Source organism: Passer montanus, unplaced genomic scaffold, assembly GCF_014805655.1.
Source record: "Passer montanus isolate IOZ18808 unplaced genomic scaffold, ASM1480565v1 scaffold4, whole genome shotgun sequence".
NCBI lineage: Eukaryota > Metazoa > Chordata > Aves > Passeriformes > Passeridae > Passer > Passer montanus.
In genome coordinates this window covers 5,638,679-5,666,008 of record NW_024368818.1, presented here as the reverse complement: position 1 = coordinate 5,666,008, position 27,330 = coordinate 5,638,679, and the positions used below count along the sequence as shown (strand labels likewise).

At 40.7% G+C, this 27,330-nt stretch overlaps 2 protein-coding genes across 5 annotated transcripts in view; one reads left to right on the top strand and one right to left on the bottom strand.

The window, feature by feature from the left end:
* The first annotated feature begins 572 nt into the window (after positions 1-572).
* MPHOSPH8 (M-phase phosphoprotein 8) lies at positions 573-27,076 on the top strand. Its single transcript, XM_039718479.1, has 14 exons — positions 573-895; positions 4,749-4,907; positions 5,795-6,628; positions 9,561-9,657; positions 11,349-11,474; positions 11,561-11,649; positions 13,051-13,191; positions 14,001-14,087; positions 16,021-16,175; positions 19,803-19,957; positions 21,248-21,375; positions 22,011-22,094; positions 22,967-23,233; positions 26,938-27,076. Exons 1-13 carry the CDS (start codon positions 629-631, stop codon positions 23,006-23,008), a joined length of 2,364 nt encoding a protein of 787 aa, XP_039574413.1. The 5' UTR covers positions 573-628; the 3' UTR covers positions 23,009-23,233; positions 26,938-27,076.
* Positions 24,585-27,330, bottom strand: part of PSPC1 (paraspeckle component 1) — a 60,417-nt gene continuing 57,671 nt past the window's right edge. For all 4 annotated transcript variants that reach the window (XR_005628563.1, XR_005628564.1, XR_005628567.1 and 1 more), the window contains one exon: positions 24,585-27,315. The gene's annotated coding sequence lies outside the window, so the exon portion shown is untranslated. The remainder of the gene's footprint in view (positions 27,316-27,330) is intronic.

Sequence of the window (27,330 nt, the reverse complement as noted above, 5' to 3'; positions counted from 1 at the left end):
TGCGCCTTCCATACCTAGGGAGGGATTACAAAAAAGAGGAAGAGTGACGGGCAGATAGCGATAGGGCAAGGTGGGGTGCGGATGCTTTTAAACTACAGAGAAGAGATTCGGATTAGACGTTAGGAAGGAATTCTTCCCTGTGAGGGCGGTGAGGCACTGGCACAGGTTGTTCAGAGAAACTGTGGATGCCCCACGACTGGAAGCGTCCAAGGCCACACAGAAGCGGTGGCTGCCCCATGCCTGCAGGTGCCCAGGGCCAGGTCGGCCGTGGCTCCGAGCCCGTCGTTCCCGCGGGAGCTGTCCCCATTCCCGGGCGGAGCTGATCCTATCCCCGGGCGGAGCTATCCTCGTCCCCGGGCGGAGCTGTCCCTGTGCCCGGGCGGGGCTGTCCCCATTCCCGGGCGGAGCTGTCCCCGCGGAGCTGTCCCCGTCCCCGGGCGGAGCTGCTCCCATTCCCGGGCGAGGCTGCGCCGGGACGCTCCCTGAGGCGCCTCCCCAGCCCGGCACGCGGCCCCGTGCGTCACGGGCTGCGCGCGTGGCCATTGGCTGGGGCGGGCGCTGCCCCGCCCCCCGCCGTGCCGCCGCTGTCGCACCGCTCTGCGCCCTTGTCGTGCGAACTCGGCCCAAGATGGCGGCGGCGACCGGGAGCGGGGCCGAGGCGGCGGCGGCGGCCAGGCTGGACGGGGCGCAGGGAAAGGAGGAGACGGCGGCGGCCGCGGCGGCGGCGGAGGATGAGGAGGACGGGGAGGACGACGGCGGCAGGGCGGGCAAAGCGACGGGCGCTGCGGCAGCCGCCGGCGGGAAGGCTGGCGGCGGCGAGAGCGAGGAGGACGAGGAGGAGGACGGGGAGGACGTGTTCGAGGTGGAGAAGATCCTTGACGTGAAGATCGAGGGGGTGAGTGCGCGGGTCCCTTACAGCGGGCGAGGGGCGCGGGAAAGGAGGAATCCCGGTAAATTGGGATGTGAGCCGCGCTGTGCAAGGAGGCTTTTTGTGCCTTGTTCCGGATCCAGCCTCCCCAGCCAAAGAGAAGTCTTTACTAAGTTGTTGGTTATTGTCTGCATTGTTAAACTGCTCATGGCGCTGAAGTGCGGTACTATTTTGGTGTGAGGTGTTTTAGTGCAGGGATGGGCAGGGTTGAACACTTAGAGGCGTTTTCAAGGTGTGTTGCCAGGGACCACGTTCAGACAAAACGGGGGAAGACCTCCTGAAATAGAAGTCTTCTTCCAATTAAGATAATAAATAATAGTCATCTTGCATTGTTTAAACTGAAATAGCAGGCCTTGATTAGTACTACCTGGACTGGTTGAAGTTCTTTAAAAATTTTCCTAAACCTCAAATAGAAAAAATAATTAACACAGAGGTTTTCTAAATTATTTTGTGCCTGAAAGAGTTTTCTTTTAATTAATTGATGCTTTTTATTTTAGGCTTCAGTCAGGTACATGACATTATAAAATTCTGTCAATTCCATGTAAAAGATCTGAATCTTGATCAGCATTTTCTTCAATATTTGTTATGTTATTAAATTGCACCTTAGCTGAAACATGTCGACGTGCTGAGATTATGTTATGTTTTCAGGATAATGCAGTATTTATGGCTTTGCCCGTGTGAAGTGTTGGTCAGCATGAGTCAGGCTGGAAAACAAGAGGATTCCTTTCTTTTTTTTCTTTCCACTCACCTGAGATCTGTAGGTGGTCGTGGTGGTGAGACATTGAAGAGTACTAAAGAATACTGGGATACGTCAAGTCCATCTCTTGGAAGCGCCCTTGGCCCGTGCTGGCAGCGGTGTCTCTTTCCCAGCCCGGCACTCGCCCGTTCCGCAGCTCCCAGCCCTGTGCCCGAGTCCTGCGTTATGGCTTTGCCCGTGTGAAGTGTTGGTCAGCATGAGTCAGGCTGGAAAACAAGAGGATTCCTTTCTTTTTTTTCTTTCCACTCACCTGAGATCTGTAGGTGGTCGTGGTGGTGAGACATTGAAGAGTACTAAAGAATACTGGGATACGTCAAGTCCATCTCTTGGAAGCGCCCTTGGTCCGTGCTCTTGGTCCGGTGTCTCTTTCCCAGCCCAGCACTCGCCCGTTCTGCAGCTCCCAGCCCTGTGCCTGAGTCCTGCAGGCTGCTCTGAGCTCCAGAGCTCGCTGGCTGTGCCTTTGTGCCCTGAGCCCCAGAGCCACCAGTGCCCTCTCAGTGGCTCTGCTGCCGTGCCTGCGCTCCACAGGCGCGGGCGAGGCAGGAGCTCACGCTCGGGTGTGATTTCCAGCAGGGCTGGGGAGAGCCGTGTGTCCCCGCAGTGAGGCAGGTCAGGGTCAGTGCTGTGTGCCACAGAACGAGTGTCACAGCCGGAGAGCCCTGCACGGAGATGCTCTTCCCACACGCAGAACTGCTGTTGTTGGGCCTGGCAGTAGTGATGGATGAGAGACGGCACGCCTGGGTTGGGATTGGGCTGCGGAGTTAGATAAATAAAACATTAACGTGACCTACTTAAGAGGACAAGCAGTGAAAGGTTGGAAATGTAGTCTCTCAGTGCATCAGTAAAGATTTTCATACTGCACCTCAGTTATACTGGAACAGGCTCTGGTGCAAATTCTGGTGTTGCCCACTGGAAGTGGAAATTGTTAATTCTGCTGTTTAATGACATGGTGGTACCCTTTTCCATACAAGTTGGCTCTAGCTCATCACTAGTTCTCACAGAAGCTAGAGCAATATAAAAATGCTTGGAAGCATTCTGTTTTTTCTAATTAAGTGATTACAGAGGGGAGAAAAAACCAGTATTGAGTGAGAGAGTGTTGATAGGTGAGTGTAAGACTGTGTCTCTGTGAGAATCAGTCTTCTGCCTTCACTTAAGCTGAATTTTGTAAAACTATCCCAAGCTGCATTTTTCTGTTACTCTCCATGTACAGGATGGAGTCGTTCAGCAGCCACATGGTTTTGTGTTTGCATTAGACTTCATGTAACTTTCTCAATTAATGAAAAAAAGACTTATAGTATATTTAGTACCTGAGTTGCAAGGATGTTCCTAACTCTGGAGCTAGCAGAAGTCCTGCATCTGAAAGGGAAAAACCTTGTGCCACCAGGCAGGTGAGAGTCCATCTGGCTGGGACACAGATTTGCAGGACAGGAGCTAGGAATCCCCACAGGCAAGTAAGGTGAATGTGAGTCAGCAGTTCTTGCAGCAGAGCAGGCCAGCAGCGTCCAAGAGTGCAGCCAGAAGAGCAAGAGATGCTTCGTGCTCTCTTCTCAGACTGCTGAGAAGCATCCCGAGTACCGTGTCAGGTTCTGAGCTCCCCAGGACAGAAGGACGTGTGCATAGCAGAGAGAAGGACAATGAACACAGGAAGCTGAGAGCTGGATTTGCTTTGCTGTAAGAGAAGGAGAATGAGGGGAGATCACAGTAATATCTGTGTCTGACAGGAAGATGTAGAGAGGACAGAATCAGATGTTTCTTGGGGGTGCACAGGGAAGGGATGAGACCGACAGAGGACACAAGCTGGAAGACAGGGAAACCTGCTTGGATACACTGACTGGGCAGATACCTGAGCAGCCTGATGCAGGCAGTGCTGCTCTGAGAGGACATTTTACTTGTTAGCTCTGGAGATCTTTTATAACCTAACACACGCTGTGACTGTAACGAGGCAGTCACTGGTTGCTTGTTTTGTATGTAACCCTAGTAGAAGAAGGAGGAGAGGGGAATATGATTTTGGAAACTTAACTCCTAAATCAAGTGAGATGGGTTAAGCTAAATTCTAAGAGAAACATTAAACTAAGGTGTTTGAATATAGGCTATTTATTTATTTAGATGTCTGTGAAGCAGACATTTTGCTTCTGTGAAGCAAAATACAGAAGATTATAAATAGATTAGTTGGTTAGTTGGTTGCTGAAGTTTATACACTTGTTTATACACTTGGTCACGGATTAATTATGCTCAAGCAAAAATTTATCGTAGACATTTAGCAGTAAGTACCAATTGGCAATTCTCGTTGAAGCTTTTTTCTCCAGGCTTGGTTAGCACTGTAAGGTCTTTCAGAGCATTATCAGTCCATGATTGAAAGTGAGAGGTACTATTTTGCCTCTCCAAAGGTACTTTCCTAAGTACATTTGCCAAAAAAAATTTTTTTTAATGGTAAAGAACTTTGTAATTTAGTAGAAAAAACTAGATAGGGACTCCAAGGTGCAATTTTATCCCTCAGTGAAGTTCAATACTGTTGAAGCAATTTGTCTCAGATTCTTGTATGTAATCTACCAAAATCTTTGTAACTAACTCCACTGAGATGCACACACTCAGATTTTTGTCTAGGTTTAACCTGATTTCATTGCTGAGGTTTTTTCTCTAATTGTTGGTATTTCAGTTTATCAAAAATATAATTTATTATAAATATATCATAAATTATAAATTCTAATATGAAATTTGGTGAATGGTGTTAATTCATTAGAAGTCTTAAAGGTTATTCAGCAAAGAGAAAACTGTCAAGCTTAAAGTTTTTATGGAAGAAAAATTAAAACTTTTTTAAAAATAATTTCATAAGTGTCAGAAAACCCATTTTGATAAACTGACTGGGAATTTATGATATGTACATTGTAGCTGTGGTTCTGAAAAAATGTTAGATACTGGAAGTATTTTGGATAAAGCTATTCCAACTACAGAAATGCTGATTTTTATATACACAAAGTTGTATCTCCACTGACATCCTCAAGAACTGACTAGCTGATGCAATACCGTGCTGTATTGTGTTAAATGTTGTGGTTTTTCTTACAGGGTAAAACTCTCTATAAAGTCCGGTGGAAAGGATACACCTCTGATGATGATACCTGGGAACCAGAGGCTCACTTGGAAGATTGCAAAGAAGTGCTTCTTGAATTCAGAAAAAAGATTATGGATAATAAGCCTAAACCTGTTAAAAAAGACATCATACAGGTGTGTTTCAGCTTCCAGTATCTTACACTGGAGACATAATCCCTATTCAGGCTCTACTAATGAGAGGAGGGGAGAAGGGAAGGCATTTGGAATGTGGAATTAAAAAATCTCTTCCAAAACTACTTTGTTCCTTGTGAAACTAAATGTGTTCTCTGGTAGGGATTTTTTTTTGCTGACAAGTTTGCTTGTAGACTGAATCCATCTAAAGTTCAATTTCATTTCTAATGGGACTGTGTAAGTAATATATGGTCATTTTAGTTTGTTTTTGACAACATAAATAGCCCTATTTCCCTATCCACATGCATATTGTCTTGTCACTGAAGCGGGGCACAGTGTTCCAGTCATCCTTCTGCTTTCTATAGGAGATCAGTGAGTTTTAGCATGGAATCATTAAGTTTGATAAGAGAGGAATACAGAAAGATTAGAGGGCAGAGGGCAGAATATAGCTTTTCCTTTTCTTCTTTTTAACAGCTCGGTTAGCCTGAAAAAGCAGTGTAAGGATCCTTTTTGAAAACTGGTACCCTGCTTCTTTGAAACCTGTAGGTAAATCCTACAAAATCAAATCCATTGTTTTTGATGTAAAATAGCTGAGATTTAGTTCTGTTCTAGAATGTGGTTGTTGGATGTGTAATTGGTTTACTTGAATTGTTTGTGTATTGATTCTCATCCAAGCAGTTAGAAATGTAATTTAGGTAAGTAAGCTAGAATTGTATTATCACATTTTGCAATTTGGCAGTAAGGAATGATCTTGGCAGGGATCAAAAGTTTAAAGTGCTTAAATTTTTTTTTCTCCCAAGCACAACCACTACCATTTTTGTATATTTGGTACCAAAGTGATAGTTTATTGGGGAAGGAAAAACTTAATTTTTTTTTTCTTTACCTTTTAGAAACCACCTCTAAATGATGATATATTTGAAGCAGAGTCTGACAGTGACTTGCAAAGTGAAACAAAAGATGATGTTTCACCAAAGAAGAAAAAGAAGAAGTCAAAAGAGGGAGAGGATAAAAGTTCAGATGACCTGAAGAAGAAGAAATCTAAGTCTGCAAAACTCAAGGAAAAACCCAGAACAGAATGTGAAAATTCCTCAGATACTTTGGTTTTAGATTCAAAGCCAAAAAAAAGGACTTCAGAAACTAAGGAGGATTCAAAGGACCCAAAGAAGCAAAGGAAAGAAGATACTAAAGACATCAAGAAAAGGAAGGGAGAAGATTTAAAAGTAAAACCTAAAGAAGATTCTAAAGAAAATAAAAAATCACAGAAGGAGAAGCATGGAGATGTTCAGTTGGACTCAAGCACTGTGGATGATTCAATTTCTCAAGGAACTGATAATGAAAATTCAAACATGAATTCTGAAAATAAAGATGAGGAACAAAAGATAATAAGTGAAGAAGAGAGATTGGAACAAGAAATTGATGAAAAAGATGCCATTACTGATAAATGTCTGGATGGATCAACAAGTAATGAAGATGATGGTATTGATACTAGGGCTAAAAGAAAGAAGAAAAAAATTCAGAAAGCAGAAGACTGTAGAGAAGAAATTGGAAGAGTAGAAATTGAGGATACTCATCTAGAGAAGAAGAGCATGCACAAAAAGCAAACAGGTCAAGAAAAAGTACCAGGAGAGCTGGAGAAAGTGTCACCTGCTCCTTCACCAGTGCAGAAGGGTTTGAAATTGAGCACTGATGAAAGGGTGTGCAAGCCCATGGATTCCCCTGGGGAGGTAAGCAGGGTTGGGGTGGGGGATGGGGGTAAAATCAGTCATCTTCAAGGTACAGATACCTCAAATCATGACTGTTCATGATGGCAAAGAGAAAAGTACAAATTGGAAAGGTACTGAGCTGCGTGAACTTAAAGAAACACCCACTGCACAATGTATAATAGAGACTGGCAAATTTCTGGATTCTGAACACTCTAAAGGGGGGAATGCTTGAGGAGAGCACAAATGTTAAAGGATAAATTTATTCCATTTACTGTATCTTCTTAGAATGAAATTTCCTGTTCTTGCTAGGCATGCTATTGTTTTTAGCTTTGTTTGTGCCCACCTTCAAGAGTTTCCTCATCTGACTTTTTTCTGCTCGTGTAGTAAGGCAGAACAGCATTGAGCAACACTTGCTCTCTCAGGCACTGACCATTCCATCAGTGCTTACATGTGGTGGCTCCTACCTGAGAACTGGAATGCTGAAATCACTTCTGAATCCCAGGTCTCCCAGATAATTGTGTAGCAGGCTTGTCTTGTTAGAATTCCTGGAGTGCTTACAGCAAATGCTTAGTTTCATGACATGGTTTCATATTAAATAGAAATAGAAATGCTGTACCTGTTGTAAGAAATGAGCTAAGCAAATACCAGGACATTTAATTTTCCTTATTTAATACAGCAGTGGTTTAAGAAAAGCAGTATTGTAAAGGCAAAAGAAGAAAATTATGACAAAAATATTTTTTGTTATGTTTCTGGGAATATAATTTCTTTCATCTGCTTCAGCCTGTTGTAATACAGTTTGCAGTTCATAAAACATTGTCTGCTCAGAGCAGCCATGTTCTGATTTTAGAGAATTGCAGCCAAAACACATTGATGCTTACTGGACCATATCCCACTTCTGAGACCATAATTCCATGGTGGAAAGTTTCTTCTGCAGGTTAAGCAGAAGATTGTGATTGTTCTGTGTATGGAGTAGGTCACCTTAAATAAGGGTGACCTACTCTCTATCCCCCATATTTGGGGCTAGAGAATTCTGTGGCATAATCTCAGAGTAAAGCTACACAGAAGAGTATGTTTGCAGAATCTTAGTGTTGGAAGTTCTGGAAAAGAAGGAATGGCTGTGAGGCATAGGCCAGTTTCAGAAAGCTGTTTAATTAGTTGAAGTGATATGGTCCTTTATTACCCAAATGTTTTACTTGTAGTTCAAGGCTATAGTGTTTGTGAGAGAGAGGCACGAATAGAAAAAATCTTTGGAATTCTGTTCTGTTTACCAGTAGTATAAAAATCCTCTCACCTTGACCATGAATAAATGAGCAGCAGAGGACAGTGGGTTTGCTTTTGGCTCTTCACTCAGCATCCTCAGTGAGTTGTCTCTATGCTTTTGTTGTGCTCCAAGGAAGGTCATGCTCTGAGGTACCAGCAAAGTATGGAAGGCATTCTGCTCTTTGCTTCTTTTCAGTGTAGAAGGCTTAAACAGTGTTTCCTGTAACTGGTTAGATGTTATCTAAAATCCTCTAATTCCATGGATTCCCACAGTTAGATATTCTCTGGAGCAGCTGTGGACTTGCATGGGTGGGTTTGGTGGAAAGTTCTGCGGGGGTTTTTTTGTTCACTAAATTGTTGGCCCAAACAGATGATACCTCTCAAAAAAAGTTGTCTATATTTCAGGTACCTGTCTTTCCTTATGTAACCCTGCTTATGGAGCACCAATCATGTCAGTTTATAACAGTATTTTCTGATTGGGGTCAGTTTGTATGCTGACCCATTCCTTCCATTTCATTTGCCTCCGAAAAAAAATGGGTATGTTCTGCATCTGATCAGCATTAGAAAGCTGGTGTAGAATTCAGGGTTACTGATTTTAACAGCCCCACTGTAGCACATATCTGGTAGTCCCTTTAGTAAGTTATGGATTTCCTCTTAAATACCAAACATCTGGCAGGATGAACAGCTGGCATTAACGGCATTAATCACGTCAGTGATCAAAAGCCAAGGTTTGTGGAGGGAAGGGGGGTGGTGAGGAAAGCAATTAAATCTCTCAGCTCTGCTAATACATAATGATACACCAAATCAGTCTGGTTTAATTAAGGTTTTTGCTCTGTCACATGGTAGCATATATATAAATTTTTGTGAGGACTTCTTTTGGGGCAGTTTTTCAGAAAACAGTGCTACTCCCTGTGCCAGGTTAGTGTCAGAGACTGATACAAGGCCATGCCAAGGATCCTTGTCCAACTCTCTGCAGTGAATTTGGTGAGTGGAGAGAGAGGATTACAGGAGGAGAAAGGCAAACTTTGGTAAAGAAAGCTTAATTTCATTTTGGCAAATATGATTATATATTTACATCTACAATAAATTTTTACTGTGATATTAGATACTGCTAAGCTTGAACTTCTGCAGGGATATCATGAATTTGGGTGGATTTTGCTGAGTGTCTGTTTTTCACAAATAACTGTTGCCATAACATTCTGTCTGTGTAAATTGCAAAGCTTGGAACCTTTTGTGTCCAACTGTCAAGTTTTCTCAGTTGAAGTTCAACTCAATGACATCATAATGCTTCAAATACGGTGCTACAAAATTGTTAAATACTCTGAATAATTACATTCCATTCAGGTTTACTATTTGGAACAAACAAACAGTTCCTAATTTTGAATTTCCTTCAAAATTCTGGTTTTGTCCTGTCTGCAGCTCTTCCATAAGGCAACTTGAATGGCTGGGATGCAGTAAATCATGAATTGAAGTTACTGTGTTCAGGAAATAATACCCCCACTGTTAGGGAAGAAACCTCCACAGACTTAACTCCTGACTCACCTGTTTAATTCTTAGGAATGTCTACAAATCTGTTGCATATAGGTTTCAGTAGTATTAATTGTAAATATACATTATTGTTGGAGTGGTGAAAGGAGTTTATTTTCTGGTTTTTTGTCCACCGCTAAAATTTGGTCTTTGTTTTCAATTTTAGGAAAAAGAAATAAAGAAAACTGAAATTAAAGAAAAATCTCAAAAAAAGGAGCCTGAAAAAGAAGAAAAAACCAGAAAAGAACAGAAAGTCATAAAAAGTAAGTGCTAACTTCTTGAAACAGAGAAAGGGAATGACCCTTCAGGGCATTCTCTTTGTATTTCTACAAAATATTGTGTAGTTTTGTAACACACACACACACAAGAAGAAGTAAGGAATTCTGTGTTTATTTTAAGAAGCAAAAGTCTTGTGGTTTATGGCTTAGCTAATACATGCTTCATGAGAATGTTAATGTATGCTTCATGTATGAAGCACAGAACTATATAGAAGTCTCTGACAGTTATTAGACAAGTCAAGATTTTGCCCTTTCTAATTTAAGTTTGACAATGGTGCTTCTCTGGCATGTAATAGTAACTTTTTTTTTAGAGGAATTCATCCAGCTATTGGCTGTTTTCAGAAGTGTTCAGTTGATATTATGCACATATACTTTTTATAGTTAGAAAAATTAGTAGGGGGTCCCATCAGACAAATGTCTTGCCTCCTGCTTTAGCCACAGAGACAAGTTGTGTTATACAACCCTGGATGGTTAGATCCACAACAAAAAATGTCTAGGTTCTGTTTCTGTTCCTAATAGTAGGATTTCTAATCATTAGTATTATTGTTCTTCATCTCAGAACAGCTCTGGATTACTTTTTTCAGGACAAATTCCTTCACTAGGGAAACACTTTCTTCTGAAAGTAGCATAGATGCTCACAGTGCTTAAGAAAAATAGTAAGAAGCAGCATGATTAATGATTGTTTCTGTGCAGCACTTGTCCTTTGTCTCGTCATCACAGATACTGAACTGTACTTCAAAAGTAGTAATTTATGCATAATTCTAAAGTGCATTTCTTAAAAGGAAGATGGTACCATGTTGAAAGCAGTCAGAACTCAGACCTGGCAGGGTAGGTGGAGGTGGACTAACTCTCCTTGACTTTTGTCTTATGTTAAGCTTGCTCCTGTGCTCCAATGCCTTACAGAAAGAGAGCAGATCTTTTCTAAATTGGTGCTGGTCATGTACTTAAATTTTGTTATGTAACAGTCTTTACTGGCTCAAGTAGTCACTCTTGGTAACTGTCTTAATATTCTAGGCTTTAAGGTCATCAAAAGTGCATTTTAGTTGTTTAATGTAGCTTCAGAAGAAAGAAAAAAGTGAATATTATGAGAATAACTGCAAAAGAGAAGAATCTTTGCTAGGATAGAAATTTATAGAAGAATTAAAAGAGCAAGGTGTACCAGGAAAGGAGAAATATAAGAGATGAAGCAAAGAGATGGACTTGCATTGCTACAGAAGGTGATTGAGAAGTAGTGGATGTGTGTCCAATGGAGAACACTGGGAGCTGAGATTTTCTGCATTCCTGCTTGCATCTCTAGTGCTCCAGTTCTTGTCTCTGCAGGGGGCTGAAGTGAAGTTTTCTTGAAGCTCACTGATACCTTTTCAGTGTGTTTCCAGTGCTTCTGCTGCTACAGCAATGGAGTGTTCACCTCCATTGAATAATCACTTCAGCCTTATTTATTACAACAAATTAGCAGCTTCTTTCAAGTAAAAGCTTTTTATGTTTGTTTGTAATGTAGCCTTTGCTGCTGAGGACCATTCTATGCTGACTGCCAAGGTTTATTTGAATGAAAAGTTGCAGTACTCGTTTGTTAAGCTGATGATCATTGAAGCTAGGGCAAACATTCATTAGCTTGAAAATTTACAATTTGTTACTTATTTTACTTTTCTTTTTTTCCTTCCACAAACACATGATAGATGGCAAGCAGCAAGTCCTGAGTTTGGGTATGGACATGCAGTTAGAATGGCTGACACTAGAAGAATTCCAGAAGCATCTTGATGGAGAAGATGAGAATCATGTATCAACAGAACCAATATCCAGTGGTGAGTATTTTCTGGCAAGAAAGGGTATTTCTCAGCTGACATTTCAAAAGGAAATATCCTATAACAACATTGAATTTATTTTCTAGCTCTCCTGAGAGATGCTGTTAAAAGTGGAGACTACATGACAGTGAAAATGGCGCTTTCTTCAAATGAGGAATATAATTTGGATCAAGAGGTAACTGTTGTGCAGTGGAAGTATTGGAAGACAGTAGCAGGGAAGAATACAAATTTTGATTTGTTTGAGAAGCTTTCCCCTCCTATGTTGTAGCAGATTTCCATCTCACCCAAGTAAAAAAGCACAGGGTGTCAAAAAGGAGTACAGGCTTGGAAGTTTCAGTATTTGTTATCCATTTCTTCCAAGAAAAAATGAAGTTTGATAGAACTCTCCCAGTAGCTTTCCAGCCAACTTGCCCAGTGTATTTAACTGACTGCATGTGCAACTTTGCATGCTATTAGGAACGATAACCGTCAGTACAAGTGACTGAAGTGTCACAACTGTAAAACATTGTACATGGGAAACAAAACTCTGAAAAGCCCAAAAACTTGCAAGTTGTTTGACACCACTTCACTTCATAATTAGTTTTCTGTTTGTCATCAGCTGTGTTCTTATTTGGTTTATTTCAAAGATCTATCTTCTTGTTAAATAGGATTGTAGTTCCAGTATTGATATTTTCACTGGTGATCTTGTGTAGCTGTGTTATGTAGCATTTTGAGAACTCCACATTATGCTAAGACTTCTGAGGTGTCGTAGGGAAGATGAGAACTGAACTACTGAGGCCAGCATGTGTTCTGTGAGTTGTAAGGTCTGGTGAAAAATGCAGGAATGAATGAGGAGACTGGCTGGTTAGAGTGTCCTTGTACTTACACTCTGATAAAATCAAAAAGCAGTGTTGTGGGAGCAGCTGACTTGAGCCATAGTGGTTTTTCTCCATGGGTGCTGACAGTCTTGCTGTCTTCCCCACCCTCAAATACCTTAAAGCCTTTCTTCCTGGTTCATTCTGGTTTTTCTGCTTCTTGTTCTGATCCTCAGAATGTTACAGATTTTGGAGCTCAGAGTGTGAGACCTGCGGACCAGAGAAGTGGGAGGTGATAGTTTGCTGCTATCTGGCAGCCATGTATGTGTGAATTCTTCTGCCAGGGAGGGAAATCTTTGTGAAACATGTTAATGCATTTGAAATTTTTGTCTTGCAGCTTTAATTTATCTTGAAGATTTTTGTTTGTTTGGTTGGTTTTTTTTCTAATGTTATTCGCATTTGAAATTTTTGTCTTGCAGCTTTAATTTACCTTGAAGTTTTTTGTTTGTTTGGGTTTTTTTAAATGTTATTTAGAATGTTACAGATTTTGGAGCTCAGAGTGTGAGACCTGCGGACCAGAGAAGTGGGAGGTGATAGTTTGCTGCTATCTGGCAGCCATGTATGTGTGAATTCTTCTGCCAGGGAGGGAAATCTTTGTGAAACATGTTAATGCATTTGAAATTTTTGTCTTGCAGCTTTAATTTATCTTGAAGATTTTTGTTTGTTTGGTTGGTTTTTTTTCTAATGTTATTCTTCTGTAATGGCAATGATTTTTTTCCCAGGACCCAAGTGGAATGACCCTGGTAATGCTTGCTGCTGCTGGAGGGCACGACGACCTTCTGCGGGTGCTGATCAGGAAAGGAGCTAAAGTTAATGGTAGACAGAAAAATGGAACAACTGCATTGATACATGCAGCTGAAAAGGTTGGCTTGGTTGTTGTTCTGTTTGTGGTTCTGAGCTCTTTTACTTCATGTTTAAAGGTGGTGCACAATTTTTTATCTTTGAATGATGCCTAAAAAGTAGTTAGCAAGATACAGCAGGGTGACTAATAATAATTTCAGCAGCTGTGGTTATTGTAGTATAAATAAGTTCTGATCACAAACCCTGCCTTGAGCAGAGCATGTCGTAGAAGGAAAAGTGGAGGCAGAGGGTATCTCTGAATTTTTTTGTCTGAGAGCTGAAGTTCTTGTGGTAGAATTGCTTGTTATGATATCTGGCTACACAGGATCCAAACTGGAGACACTTAGAAAATCTCTGATTAAACAGGATTTGGTATTTTAAAGCAATTGGGCAATGGACACAGTGGCAAGCTCTTCCCAAACTAAGACCAGCTAAAGCAGTAAGGTAGAGCAAGTCAGGGTTTCATGGGTGCACTCTTCTGTTCAGGTGGGTCCCTGTGCTTTCCCATGTACAGTAGATAGAAAGCCAGCAGGGAGCCTCATTCCAGTTTGGTGGCAGATGCAGATACACTGCTTCCTTCCTGTGATGTTTATTATTGCAGGATTTAGGAAAAAAAAAATGTAAGAACTGTAAATAATTGGGACTATCCACTAGCCTAAGTCTGAAATGCTCTTTATTAGCCATGGGAGAGAACAGTGTTAATTATTGTGCCTTGATTCATGTTTTCAATTCTATGGATGAATTTTAAGTAAATGTCATTTTATATTCTGAAGCAAAACCAGAATATTTTTTACTTACTTGTGGTGTGGGTTTGATTTGGTTTTTCCCCTAGAATTTTCTGACAACAGTAGCTATTCTCCTGGAAGCTGGAGCATATGTGAACATGCAGCAGAGCAGTGGTGAGACAGCCTTAATGAAGGTAAATTCTGTGTTTGTACTTAGATGGTATAATAGTAATACTTTTGTCAAACTAGTAAAACATAAAAACCTAGAATTGTAGAATTTGTAGAATTCATTTCAGGAACACATCCCATATTTGAAATAAAAATACCATTCATAGTTAGTCCAAGCAGAGTTCTAAACCATTTCATGTACTGTAATATCCAAACAAGAAACACGGATGCCTTCAGCATGCAGCACTAAATGTGGCTCATCATCCTCTTCTGTTGTTTGGCTCAAAGAAATGCAGATGTGGTCTTCCAGCTGAGATAATCAGATTGTCAGCAGGAAGATAAAAAAATCCAGAAAGGAAAATCTTTCACTTGAGTGCTCCTGTGATTGGCACTTGCTGCTTTATTGCAGGCCAGAAATAAAATAGCCAGTTTACAGTCTGATTCCCAGTGCCTGTTCTGCACCATTATTCCCTCAGTCACAAAGGAAATCTTGATTTTAAAATTTTTTTTTTTGTAATGAGAAAATTCTAATACTCTTAAAACAGTCTGTGTTTATTATATGTTTGTTTGGTTTTTTTTATGTGGATGAATTTCACCAAAGTTCCCTTTTGGATGAAGTTGCTGTATTTATGTGTAGGCTGTTTGTGTAGTTTGTTTGCCAAAGAGGTTACAGAAGCTTTCCTGCCCAGACAATGTGGTATTGTTTCTGTTCTGCACTCTGTGAGGCTTAACAAGTGGGGATTTTGCATTTTCTCTGAAGACAACAACTCACTTGTGGTTTCCTCAGCCACTTCAATCCAAAATCTCTTCAAAATTTGGCTACTTCCATGAACCTCAGTCTTGACCTTTTTTAAAGTTTTTATTAGTCTTTGATGCACAGCTGCACAAACCAGTTAGCAATTACTGACTTGATAAGCCACTCTTCTTCAACCTTAGGAGTTTGATCATACTTTTTCTAGGAGAGAAGAAAGATCTTAGCACTCAATTCCTTTCTGTCAGGTGGTGTGAGATTTTTCTGGGGTTTTTGGTTTGAGGAAGGCAGGTGGGTTGTTCTGTTTATGGAGGATGATAAATTGGAGGTACAGATCCAAATTCAGAGCAGAGAGAAGTTTCAGAAGCTGTCTTCTGAAAGGTCTTACAGTGATAAAAATGTTGTATCTCGTGTGTCTTTTCCTAATTTATCTGAGTGAAGTGCTTGAAAACAAGTGACCAAGGCATGTGTTTGCTTTCTTCAAAGTAAAACTTTTTTTAGATTTTCCTGTGCTTTTGTTAAGTTTATGGTTGATATGCCCTGAAATTCTTACTGTAAGTAAGAGTGAACAGCCTTGAACATTTGTGCAGAGGATAACAGTGGCTTTCTGACATAGCTACATGCCTATCTGAGACAAATTCTGTAACTTTACTGCATACCCAAAATATTTTAAACTGAGATGCATAGCAAAACAGGCACTTGGAAACATGCCTATCTGAGACAAATTCTGTAACTTTACTGCATACCCAAAATACCATTTTAAACTGAGATTCATAGCAAAACAGGCACTTGGAGATTTTACTTGAATAATTTCTAAATAGTTCTACAGAAACACATTTACTCAGGTAAACAATTGCAAGAAAATTTGCAGTTACTGAAGTCCAGCAGATCAGCTGTTTTCACAGAACTTCTGGGATTTGCTTTCTCTGTTTTTTCTTTTCTAATTATGTCTGTGTGGTAATCCTGACTGTTGCTGCTTCTGTAGGATTGGGTCTGTAGTATTGCCCGGATAAAGATAAAATATTTGTGGAGTGTGTTCCCGAGTTTCAAGCTATGCTACCATTCACAGAGCAAATAATTAAAGTTCTGAATTGTAACTAATTATGGATTTTCATTCACTTGTGCAGTTCTGCTTACTATCATGTATGCTCTGTTCTGATGGGTTTGTCATTGTTTTCTGTCCTTCCATCTTCTCCCTTCCCACCCAGGCCTGTAAAAGAGGGAACTCTGACATAGTGCGGCTCATGATTGAAAGTGGAGCCGACTGCAACATTTTGTCCAAGCATCAGAACAGCGCCATGCATTTTGCTAAACAGTGCAATAACGTTCTGGTGTATGAGCAGCTCAAGAGCCACTTGGACACGTGAGTAAAATGTACTTGGAAGTTTGTTCTGCTGAAGTTTGCAGTGCTAGGCATGCCGTAATTCTGGTTTAACTCAAGGAAAATGCCAGGAAAGCAAACATACCTGATTTGGGCAGAAAGCTAACTAATGAATCATGTGAAATCAAAATTATGTGAGCTAGCAGAATTGGTATACACTTGCTCAAACACTGAATAAAAGCATGGAAAGGAGGAAAAGGTAATTCCTAGAAGAGAACGATTCCTTTAACTTAAGATACAGCAATCATGAAAACTTAGAAGTGTGTAAGCACTGAACCATTGAATGTACACTCTTAGTATGGCATGCCAAATAAAATACCTTGCTAGAAAAGATGGGAAAAGAATCAAAACAAAAGAACACCAAGCAGAAACACCATGAAAAGTCTGTGCAGGCAGTTGTGGTGTTGTTGGACCTTTAAATGCCAGCTATGAGCTGAAAGTGCCAGGGATAAAGCTTTCATGCTAATAGATAACAGAAGTCATCATCATTATCATGCAGCAAAATGACTGAAGAGCAGTGCAGTGTATGTGACATGTAAAGTGTTGATGTCATATGGTCATGACAAAATATACTGAGCTAAACTGAGACAAACATACACAGAAGGAGCAAGCTCTCCAAATATCCATTTGGAGGATTGTAGTTAATGCATATGGGCAGAAAATTATAACCAGTAATCTCTAAATTTGGGGAAGACTCAGGGAGGGTCTCGAGGCTTCTGCAGCAGGTGAGATTTTGCCATGAATGTATAGTTAGTGCTGGAAAAACACTGTCCAAATGCAAGATTTTTTCTTCTTCAATGATGATTTAGTCCTAGTGATTCATCTACCATGAATGTATAGTTAGTGCTGGAAAAACACTGTCCAAATGCAAGATTTTTTTCTTGTTCCATGATGATTTAGTCCTAGTGATTCATCTATGTCATCTAAGACAATCCATCAAGTAGTTTGTAATCCAAACTTACTCTCTTCCAGTTTATAGAAAGCCCTGGCTGTTTTTTGCCTCATATCTCTTGTGGTTCCCATCAGCTGACTTCTTAAGTCTGTCTTTACAGAAACTGCCTTTTAATGGTCAATGTGTATCAGTCATAAAACACCTGAAGTGACAGGGTTAAGGGGATGGAGTCAGGTTGGTTTTAGTGGTTCCCAGTGACTGGACAAGGGGCAATGAGCACAAACTGGAACACAGGAGGCTACCTCTAAGCATCAGGAAATACATTTTTCCTGTTGAGGGTGATGCAGCACTGGCACAGGCTGCTCAGAGAGGTTGTCAGGTCTTTGGAAACTTTCTAAAGATACCTGGACACTGTGAGGTTTCTGGCAGCCCACCTGTCAAGCCTGTCGAGGTCTCTTGTGGATGACAGAAAAACACCAGAGGCTATCAGCCACTCCTCCCAGTTTTGTCTCACCTGCCAAAGTGCTGAAGGTTCTCTGCACCATCCACCGGGACATTAATGAAGCTGTTGAACAGGACTGGACCCAGTAGTGACCTCAGGGTGCACCAGCAGTGACTGGTTTCCAGCTGGATTGTGTGCTGCTGATTTTTGCTGAAGTAACATGTTTGGATCCAGTTTCATACCAGGAGGAAAGTATTGTGATGCCACTGTTTTTAGTGCCCTGTAAAGTTTGAGGTGCTGTAGATCACCATATCAAACTTGTGTCCTGAGCAGATGAACACTATAAGGAATTTTTTTCTCTTGTAGAATGCTTAAAAGTAAAAATGCTAAAAGCATAAATGATTTTTGCTGAAGTAACATGTTTGGATCCAGTTTCATACCAGGAGGAAAGTAATGTGATGCCAATGTTTTTCTCTTATAGAATGCTTAAAAATAAAAATGCTAAAAGCATAAGAACTAATAATTATTTTTCAGAAATTAGAAACCTGTTGAAGAGCAGGTGGGTGAATGGAGTGGATGAATGAAGTACCCTGATTCTTGCCTAGGGGAGCAAATCATGACTTGTTAGTTAAGGTTTTGAAGGCAACAGCAAGCATGCAGGATAGATAAGTGATCTGGTATCTGCTGTTCAGAGTAGCAAGACTTTGTCACTCATTCACTATTTGATGCCTTTCCAGTTTGTTTCCTCTTTGACATCTACCACCATCAGTTTTGGCTAATCTAAATAAAGAGTTTTGGAAGATCTTGACCATGTAGTTTTGCCAGTGAAGTAGCAGTTGAAATTAAATATTGATGATTGCAAAGTGATGTCTGGGGGTATCACTGTGCCGATGTGAACTGCACAGGGAGTAACACAGCTCTTGCTAATTTGGGAAGCTTTTAGACTCACTACCTGAAAATACCAGTTCAGTGATTTTTGTCAGTTAAAAAGGAGGACAGTATAGTGGTAGTGAAGCTGAAAATAAAATTATTAAAAGGTCAAAATGTGAAATCAGGAAACAACAACAGAAAATATCCCAAAACCACGAGACAGGTTCTGCAGGCCATCCTCCTAAATGATCTAGTGATAGATTTGAAGTGGGAGAATATTTTTGCACAGCAAAACTGAACCATGGATCTCTTTGTTGCAGAATGCTGTGGTCACAAATACATGGGATTTTAGAAGGGATTAAGTAGATCTGAGGAGATGGGATTTGGTTGCAGTTTCTAGTTTTGGATGGCTCTTAATCAGATTGCTAGAAAATAGGACAGTGTACCAAAAAAGAACTACTGTTTAATTTCTCATATTTAATATGGCTTTGTCAAGCATCTGGAAAATAGCCTACATGGGCTTTGGGGCTTGCTTAGGCATGGTAGTTCTTGTGGTTTCTTTCCAGTGAAACACTGAACTTTTAGATTCTGCAGATGATAGTCTGAGTTAGCAGGATGGGGAAGTGTGTTTGAATAATAACTGAAAAGCTATAAAGCTGCCAGAGGCGGGACCTCTGCTGTGCTGAAGCACTTAAAACCCATTTGTGACCAAGAAGCTTTCTGAAGGGGATTACTGAGCAATCTGCCTGCAAAGGTGCTAGACACCACTCAGTTATGTGGTCTCTCTTTGAAGGCTGGGCTGCCACTCCACCTGCTTCCCTAACTTCCCAAAAAACAAACAAAACTCCCACTTTGCCTGCCTTTTAGTGGTAGAATGACTACATTTGCACTATTTTATTCGCAGAGTTCAACTTGGAACTGCATTTTTCTAGTAGTATTGTCAGTAAAACTATACAGGGATGTATACTTCTTTATTTTTACTTGCAGGCAGATTGATAATTCAGTCAGGCTGGGAAAGTGAGGATGTCTGTTTAGCCACCAGGTATACATTGATGTCTGTGGGATATCTTTCTGTATATAAAGCCTTCAAAATATGTGGTTAGTAAGATCCTTTCTTTTAAAGCTACTGCAGTGCATTTGTATTAACGTGGTTTTTTTTGGACCCAGAAGTTGAATTGTACAAACAGATTGCTGATAAAATACTTTATTAACAAAGTATTGGGACCTGTGGTTCATCTATGCATAAATGTTAGTGAGGAAGGCATTCATTCCTGAAAAGCAGGAATCTAAAAAGGTGATCTGGAATCCTTTTTTTTGCATGTGTGTAGGTCAGCTCTCACCAAGCCTATGTCTGGTAAAATAATTCACTGTGTGCAGCACAGGCCTCACTTGTTTGGTCTTTCAGGCTCTCAAGAGTAGCAGAAGATACCATCAGGAATTACTTTGAAACTCGCCTTGTTTTGCTGGAGCCGGTGTTCCCAATCGCGTGTCATTGTCTCTGCGAAGGGCCAGACTTTTCACTGGATTTTAACTATAAACCTCCACAAAATGTGCCAGAAGGTAGGGAGGGGTTTGTTGTTGTGGTGGGGGTTGGGTTTGTTGTTGTGGTGGGGGTTTTGTTTGTTTAAAAAAGTTCTAAAAAAATGTTTAAATCATGTCTTAAGTTATCTATGCAAAATTATTTTTGTATGACTTTGCAGTACATCACATTAAGAATGCTCTGATTATGGAACATAAGGAGAGCAATTATATTTTGATGTATTATGGGTAGGGTTTATGTGTATTATTTTTTTAAGACTTTTTAATTGCCACGTGCAGAGTGTCAGCTTCTTTCTGTTCATGGGTTACATTAGCTCAGTGACGGGCATTATAGGAAAGGAGTGGTTTACCTTTACCTTAGAATTAATGATTCAGGAAAATCTAGGCTTACTAGATTACTAGAGAAGATGTTGTGGTGGATCCTTTGGTTTCATGGACAGTAGGTCATGTGCTGAAGGCTTGGAATGTATTCCCAGCAGTGCCCTGAGACAAATGCAGTCTAGAAATTCTAGGAAAAGGAAGCAGCTGCACTCAACTTTGTTTTGCCCACAAACCCTTTGAAAAAGATGGGAATCAAATTCCCAAGGTATTTGGGAATGTTCTGTTATTCTTCCAGGAATTCAGATGCTATTCTCTGCTGCTTGGCTTATCTAAGTAATTTTTTATGAGTATATCAGGGAAATGTCTACTGATACTGATTTTTCTTAAAGTGATAAATCAGTGTGACTATTAGAATCCACTTAAACTGAGATTGAAAGTGGGTATGTCTGCTCTGTTTTCAGAGTTATTGGATAGGTCATCCAGTTCTTATTATAGATATCCCATCTTTTAGAATTAAGAAACTTAATGTAAGTTTGTGTATTAAAATGAAACATTTGTGGGTAGTTCAAGTTGCTGCTTATTGAATTCCAGCATGGTTCATAAAGATCCATAATGTCTGGGCTCAGTTGTCTGTTCTCTTGACTAGACCCAAACCACACTAAATTCCACTCTCTTTGGGTAAACCTGAAACCACAGAAGTGAACTGTGCTGAGGATTGGTGTTTCCATTTTACGTTCCTTTCTATTAGCCACATAAAATTATTTCTGCTGTGAAAAGTCCTTAATTTGGTGACCAAGCCAGTTGTTTTCTGGATCCACTGGTTTGGGAAATGGAATTTTTGCATGTTGGTTTGTTTATATATATATACACACACCATATAATGGTTTTTATTTATATGTATTTGCACCTGTCTTCAAAGGTCCAGTGTGCACAGTTCTAGATAACGGATCTAATTTCAAATTCATGTAACTGAATTGTCTTCCCTTTCAGGATCTGGAATTCTTCTCTTCATTTTCCATTCAAATTTCATCGGTAAAGATGTTGTTGCTCGGCTCTGTGGACCATGCAGTGTACAAGCTGTGGTTTTAAATGACAAATTCCAGCTCCCTGTATTTTTGGTAAATCTTTTCATATGGCAAATTGACTGTAAAACTACTTCATGAAGTCTTTATAGAGCAGCCTGGGAAATCTCAGTGCCGCAATTTGTATTTGTGATGAAACATACTTTTTATCATGATGATGTTTTTCTAAAATGAAACTTAATTTTCTTTGGATATGGAGAGAACTATAAAGTTTGCTTGTACTGGGTTCCATAAAAATTTATGACATAAAAGTTAGGGACATAGTGCTGGACAACCTGATTCTAGGTGGCCCTGCTTGAGCAGGGGGTTGGATTAGATGCCCTGGAGAGATCTTCTCCAGCCTCCAACCTTCTGTGATTCTGGGACTGAGGCTTCATCTCTAATTTTTGAGAAGCCTCTCATATTTTTGACCCAAGTAAATTCTTAAATATTTTCTTAACAACCTACCTCAAAGTTCTAGTAATTAATTTCTGGTTGGTTTTTTTAATCCATTAAATGTGTCACTTTGCACAGTGTTGAAGTCCTCTTGTTTTCTCAGTCATTGCATCAAAGGTTCATACACAATGTTCTTTCCAAAAAAGCATAATGAAAATGTTATGTTGTTAATCCTCTTACACAGCTCTTCGAGCCATAACCTACCATTAACTTAGTCCATTTTTTTTTCCTTGTAGGACAGTCACTTTATTTATTCCTTCAGCCCTACTGCAGGTCTTAACAAGCTTTTCATACGGTTGGCAGAAGCTCCTACTGCCAAGGTACAAAATGTTCTCAAAATTAAATGTGTCTGTTCATTTGTTGTACTCTTCCATAGTCTGAATGCTTCTAGCTGTATGTTGCAAATGTAAAACTTAAAAGATTTTCCTCTGTCTCCTCATCCCCATTTCCATCAGTTAGTTACATCCTGTGACATAGTCAGAACTTGGGAACATTGCCATGTGTTAGTTCTGTTATAATTAATAATTTTTATGTTGCTGTCAGAATAATTCATACACTAGAATAAACTAGTTCCAGCTAAACATCTTCTCCATCTATATTGTGAATTTGATGACTGAAAGATACATGGAGTGGCCACCTTTTTTTTTTGCATACAGATGTTTTTTTGTGTTGGAAATATTTACTGGGATGTGCACTCTGCTTTTAAATAGTCTGTTGCATTTTACAGGTGGTTTGGGACAATATTCCCCACTACATGTTGCAAGATGAATCCTGTTCTGGTAGCATTTATTTTATCCTAGAAAGACATAGTAGCATATTTTCCAGTTCTTCAGATTTAAAAGTTGCACTGAAGTTATACTTTTAAATGTTTTATTGTGCTTTCTTTTAGTTTCGTTTTTAAGTGGAAAAAGGTGTATTCAGATGGAAGTATATGTTTATCTGGTTCAGATTTGGGTCTAACTTGTTCAAACACCACCTGATGCTGCAGTATTCTACTGGAGTGCTTTAACAAGCCATCCATATCTCAGTAGGGCTACTATAAACTGATTTTATTAAGGACTTTGTAATTGCTCTTTTTTCCTTTCTTAGTCAGTAGCAGTTGTGTGCCTTTTCTTGTGCCACATCAGGAGTGCTTAACACAGTAATCACCCCTGGCCAGCACTGATAGGGAAACCTTTGTTTTCTTTTACAGGTAAAGCTCCTCATAGGAGCTTACAGAGTGCAGCAGCAGTGACCTCCGAGCATGCCGAGTGGCCTGACACTTTTTTGGATATACTTCTGATTCCTCTCTCCAGAGACTGACAAAGCAGTTTGGAACTTTTTGGCACCACACTCTGAAGACTCAGTTGCCAGCTCGCCGCTCGTTGGCAGTCACAGGAGTGTGTGTTGGAGAGCAGTTGAATACGCTGCACTGGTGGGACAGGGTTGTCAGCTTTTTTTACTTTGTACAGATGTAGATGTAAGTATTTGTGCCAATACATATAACTCTGTTTTTCTTTAACTTGTGGAGTCCAGACTGCGTATTTCCGCTTTTCCACAATGTGGAATGGTGCATATAAGAACTATTTAAGGTAATTACATGAAATGTCTTTTTTAAAGATCTTCATTTGTAAACTAAAGTTTTCTACTTACGATAACGTTTCTATGTGAAATGCAGACCTGTCATATTATTGGAGCCATGGGCAGAAATTACACTTTAAAATGACTGCATTAGGTTCAACTTTTAAGTTGCTGAGGGCTGTGTTCTGTTTTAAAACTGCTCATGTTCCTGTCTCTCAATGAGACACCAGTCATGCTTAGAGTGATTCCCTCGGAACTAACAGAGTTCAGTCTGCAGGTATGAACAAAGACACCTGGACAGGCTCCATCCACAGAGGGTCACAGTTAGGTTCCCAGTTAAATCTCTGCTTAAACCTGCTTTGGTATTAGAGAAGCAACTGGTAGTTTTACAAACATCTTAACTTTTCAGGTCTTAGTTGACATCGGGAAAAACAAACAACAGCTGAAAATAGCAAACCAGAAAGCTTGTAGCTACCTTCAGTGTCCAGGCACTGCTTTTTGTAGATAAGAAGATATATAGAGAATTTCAGATGTGCTCAGCCTGACAGATGACAGAACACATGTTGTCCTTTACTTCAGAAATTCAGTTCCTCAGTGCAAAAAGCTGCTATCTTTTTATTTTATTATTATTATATTATTGTTTTATTTAAATGACCCATTTTATCAGATGACAGCAGTTTTGTAATGGTCCTGTGCTGTAAAATATAAATGTAATACTTCTGCATGGAGTATAGAATATTTTTCTTTGTAAAGTAACCAACATCTTGAAAGGTAGGAAAAACCAAACCAGATCGTGCCTTTGCTGTTCTAGTTGTCATGTGTAGTTTACATGCCACTACGTGCCTATATTATTAGCAAAACTATTGTGCATAAATTCTTGATGATTTTGACTGCTCACCATCAAAATGGTGCAGCTGTATGAAGTATCCTTTTAAGAACTGTGATTTTTTAATATAAAGTTCAGTTAACCAGTTTTTAATTTTTGGTTCTTGAAGTTTTAAATCTTTCATATTCAAGAGATGCCAAATGAGTAACAAAATATAAAGTTCAGTTAACCAGTTTTTAATTTTTGGTTCTTGAAGTTTTAAATCCTATTCAAGAGATGCCAAATGAGTAACAGAGGACACAATTTTTGCGGAATGTCACATTAAGCTATAAAAGATAAAAAACTATAAAACTAGAACAGCAGCATGACGTAGAAATACTCATTTCTGTTTTGATTTAGAAGAGTTGCTTATGTTTTTGCACAGTATTGATGAAATCTTAACAAATTTGGGTTTTGAACAGACTTTATACCTCCACCTCTGAAATATGTTAGATACCTCACTTTGCTAAGTGTGAACACCTGAGATGCATGAAAAGCACTGGCTGAGAATCAGGTACGTCACTGCCAACACTTAGGACTTTGTGTAGCTGAAATTTTAGTCACTGTGCATAACCCTGGATGATGCATAAGGAGAGGGATGCTCGTGTTTCCTTATGCTGGAGTGCCAGGTTCCATCTACGTGGCTGCCCTCGCAGTCACTGCGGCGCAGGACGTGTGGCAGCACAGCGCGTGTGCGACAAGCTCTGTGCAGCACCTGCCACTGGGAAATGCTGGAGCTGCTCCAGGCGGGGATAAAAGGTGTTTTGAACAAATGTCCAAATGATAGAGATGCTATTTAGAAACTGTTGTACAGTCTAACCTAAAAATGTCTAGTAATGCTCCAAGAGTTGATCGAGCAAGTAGTTTGTCAAAGGCTGTTGATTTGGGGAGTTGTTTTGTTTTTTATCTTGAGGCACTTGGGAGAGAGAGGAGTTCTATAGAACATGGGAATGAAATCTTGGTTTCATGATGCTTTTATTAGGGATGGATATTTTGCAGCCATCTTTCTCTTTTAGTTGGCAGTATAAATCCAGAATCCCTGTTGAAGATGCATAAGAAGTGTATGAAAAGCTGTTTGAAGCTGGGTTTTGTCCGTTCTTATTGTATGGGTTTTGTCCGATTGCTGGAAAAGGTTTTGGTTGACAAAGGATGAAGAGAAAGTAGTTACAATAAAAACCAATTATTTAGGCACTGTGGAGAAATACCTGTGAAGTACTTGCTCAGTTTCTTCTTGCTGCCACCAGCAAGGGCTGCAGCTGCAGTTCCCATGATGTGCAGTGGTAGCAGATGGTTCTGAAGGCTCAGGGGAACCTTCAGTGCTCCAGCACCAGAGCTGCTGTTCCTGGCTTCTTTCACTGGTGCTGAAGGTTGGTGGGTGATGCAGCTGACCATGTCACAGGTCTTCTGTGCTTTCTGCACCCATTTGCAAAAACAAGATGGTTTTTGATCAGTCTGAATTTAAAAAAGCCGTGTACTTTTCACCTTCTGTCTTAAAATGTTTGAGTGAGGGACAAAGACAAGTTTGGAAAAAAACTACCTGAAAAAGACACCACACACTACAAATCTGAGCAGAACTGAGGCAGCAGGAAAAATTAAGCTTTAAAAGGGTTTCTCAAATCTCAGCTACCTCAAGTATAGCAGCCAGCAGGAAGGGACCAGGCAGAAAATGGTTCTTTCTGATTTTAGGTCACCTGTTTTTCCACAGCAAACCAGTCATGCATGGTAGCTGCAAATGAATCTTTTTCCAGAATGTCTGTAATCCTTCTGAAGTGTAAGGAGCTCCTCTATCAGTTACTGGTGGCACTGGTGCAGTTAAGAGTAGAGGGGTCAGACCTTCCCATTGTCTCCCTCTGTTGCTGTGCCTCTTGCTCTTAAAGGAAGGCACTGCTCTGCTGCTGAGACACCCAACCCATGTGTATGGGGACTGAAGACATTGTCACACACCCAGGGAGATGAGGGCCTGCTCTAAAACTGGACTCACTGCAGCTGTGTGGGCATGGGCCAGTAGAGCTTGAGGGGACAGGATTACCCATGTGGTGACATCTCAGTCTGTAGCACAGACTCACACTTCTGATGAGAAGTCTTGCACCCTGAAGCTGTTACTTGTATGGACCTTTCCTAGCCAAGAACAGTTTGATGAATTTGGGAAGAAGGCCCTGTTAGGTTTGTTGCAGCAGCTGCATGCCTTACACTGAATACAGCACTCCAGGGGGAGGGGGGAAGGTGCTGTCCCTGCCCCTCCCACCTGTAAAGGTTGTGCTGACAGAGTTTTTCTCAAAAAGGCTTTATGATGTCACGTGAGACAACCCGCATGGAAAAGCTTGCACAGGAGATTTAAAGGCTTTGGATGTTCCCTCACCTTCATACATCTGTCAACTCTGCTGTGTCAGTATCAGAGTAGTTCTTTCAGTGAGTAGCAGGATTAAGATCCCTAAAACCACAAGTGAACCTCCAGACCAGGTCCCCTGCATCCACCCTTCCTGAAACCAAATTATTAGCTGGAAGCCCCCAGTGGTTCCACACTGGAGAGGGTGCAGGTAAGTACAGCCACACAGTACTGCTTTGCACTGTTTTTATTAGTGGTATGGTGCAGTACTTCCAAGCACTGAAACAGTGGTACAAAACTGCCAGTGTACTGAGCACCACTGCCATGAGCCTGGCTCCATCTTCGCTATGCCCTTGTCTTACACAGCCAGATTAACAGGATCTCTTAACCACCCTCACCTCCTGTTCTCCAGCTGGAAAAACCCCTGCTGCCTGGCCCCATGGCTCCTGTGCTCCACAGCCTTCTGACTGCCCGTGGCTTCCACAGGGTTTGTTCCCACATCATCTTGTCTTCAAGAGCCCAGAACTGGGTACAGTGTTCCAGCTGCAGTCTCAGAAGTGCTGAACAGAGAGATTGCTCTTCTGTCTCTTGCTCAGCCATGATCTTCTAATGGAGCCCAGCGTGGGGGTGGACACCTTCATCTTCTCTTGTCCCTCGGGACCCCAGATCAGCCTCTGCAGAGCTGCTTCGCCACCAGGATCTACAAGTGCATCAGCTTAGTTCAGTTCCCACTGCAGGATTTAACTGCATGAGGTTCCTGTCAAATCTTCAATTCATGTCCACTGCATTGCTGATTTCGGGAAAT

Bases quoted from the DNA above. Each gene is read 5' to 3' on its own strand.
- MPHOSPH8 (XM_039718479.1), top strand. From the start codon at position 629: ATGGCGGCGGCGACCGGGAGCGGGGCCGAGGCGGCGGCGGCGGCCAGG. The intron at 896-4,748 runs GTGAGTGCGCGG...TTTTTCTTACAG, and splicing joins TTGACGTGAAGATCGAGGGG to GGTAAAACTCTCTATAAAGT. The intron at 13,192-14,000 runs GTTGGCTTGGTT...TTTTTCCCCTAG, and splicing joins TGATACATGCAGCTGAAAAG to AATTTTCTGACAACAGTAGC.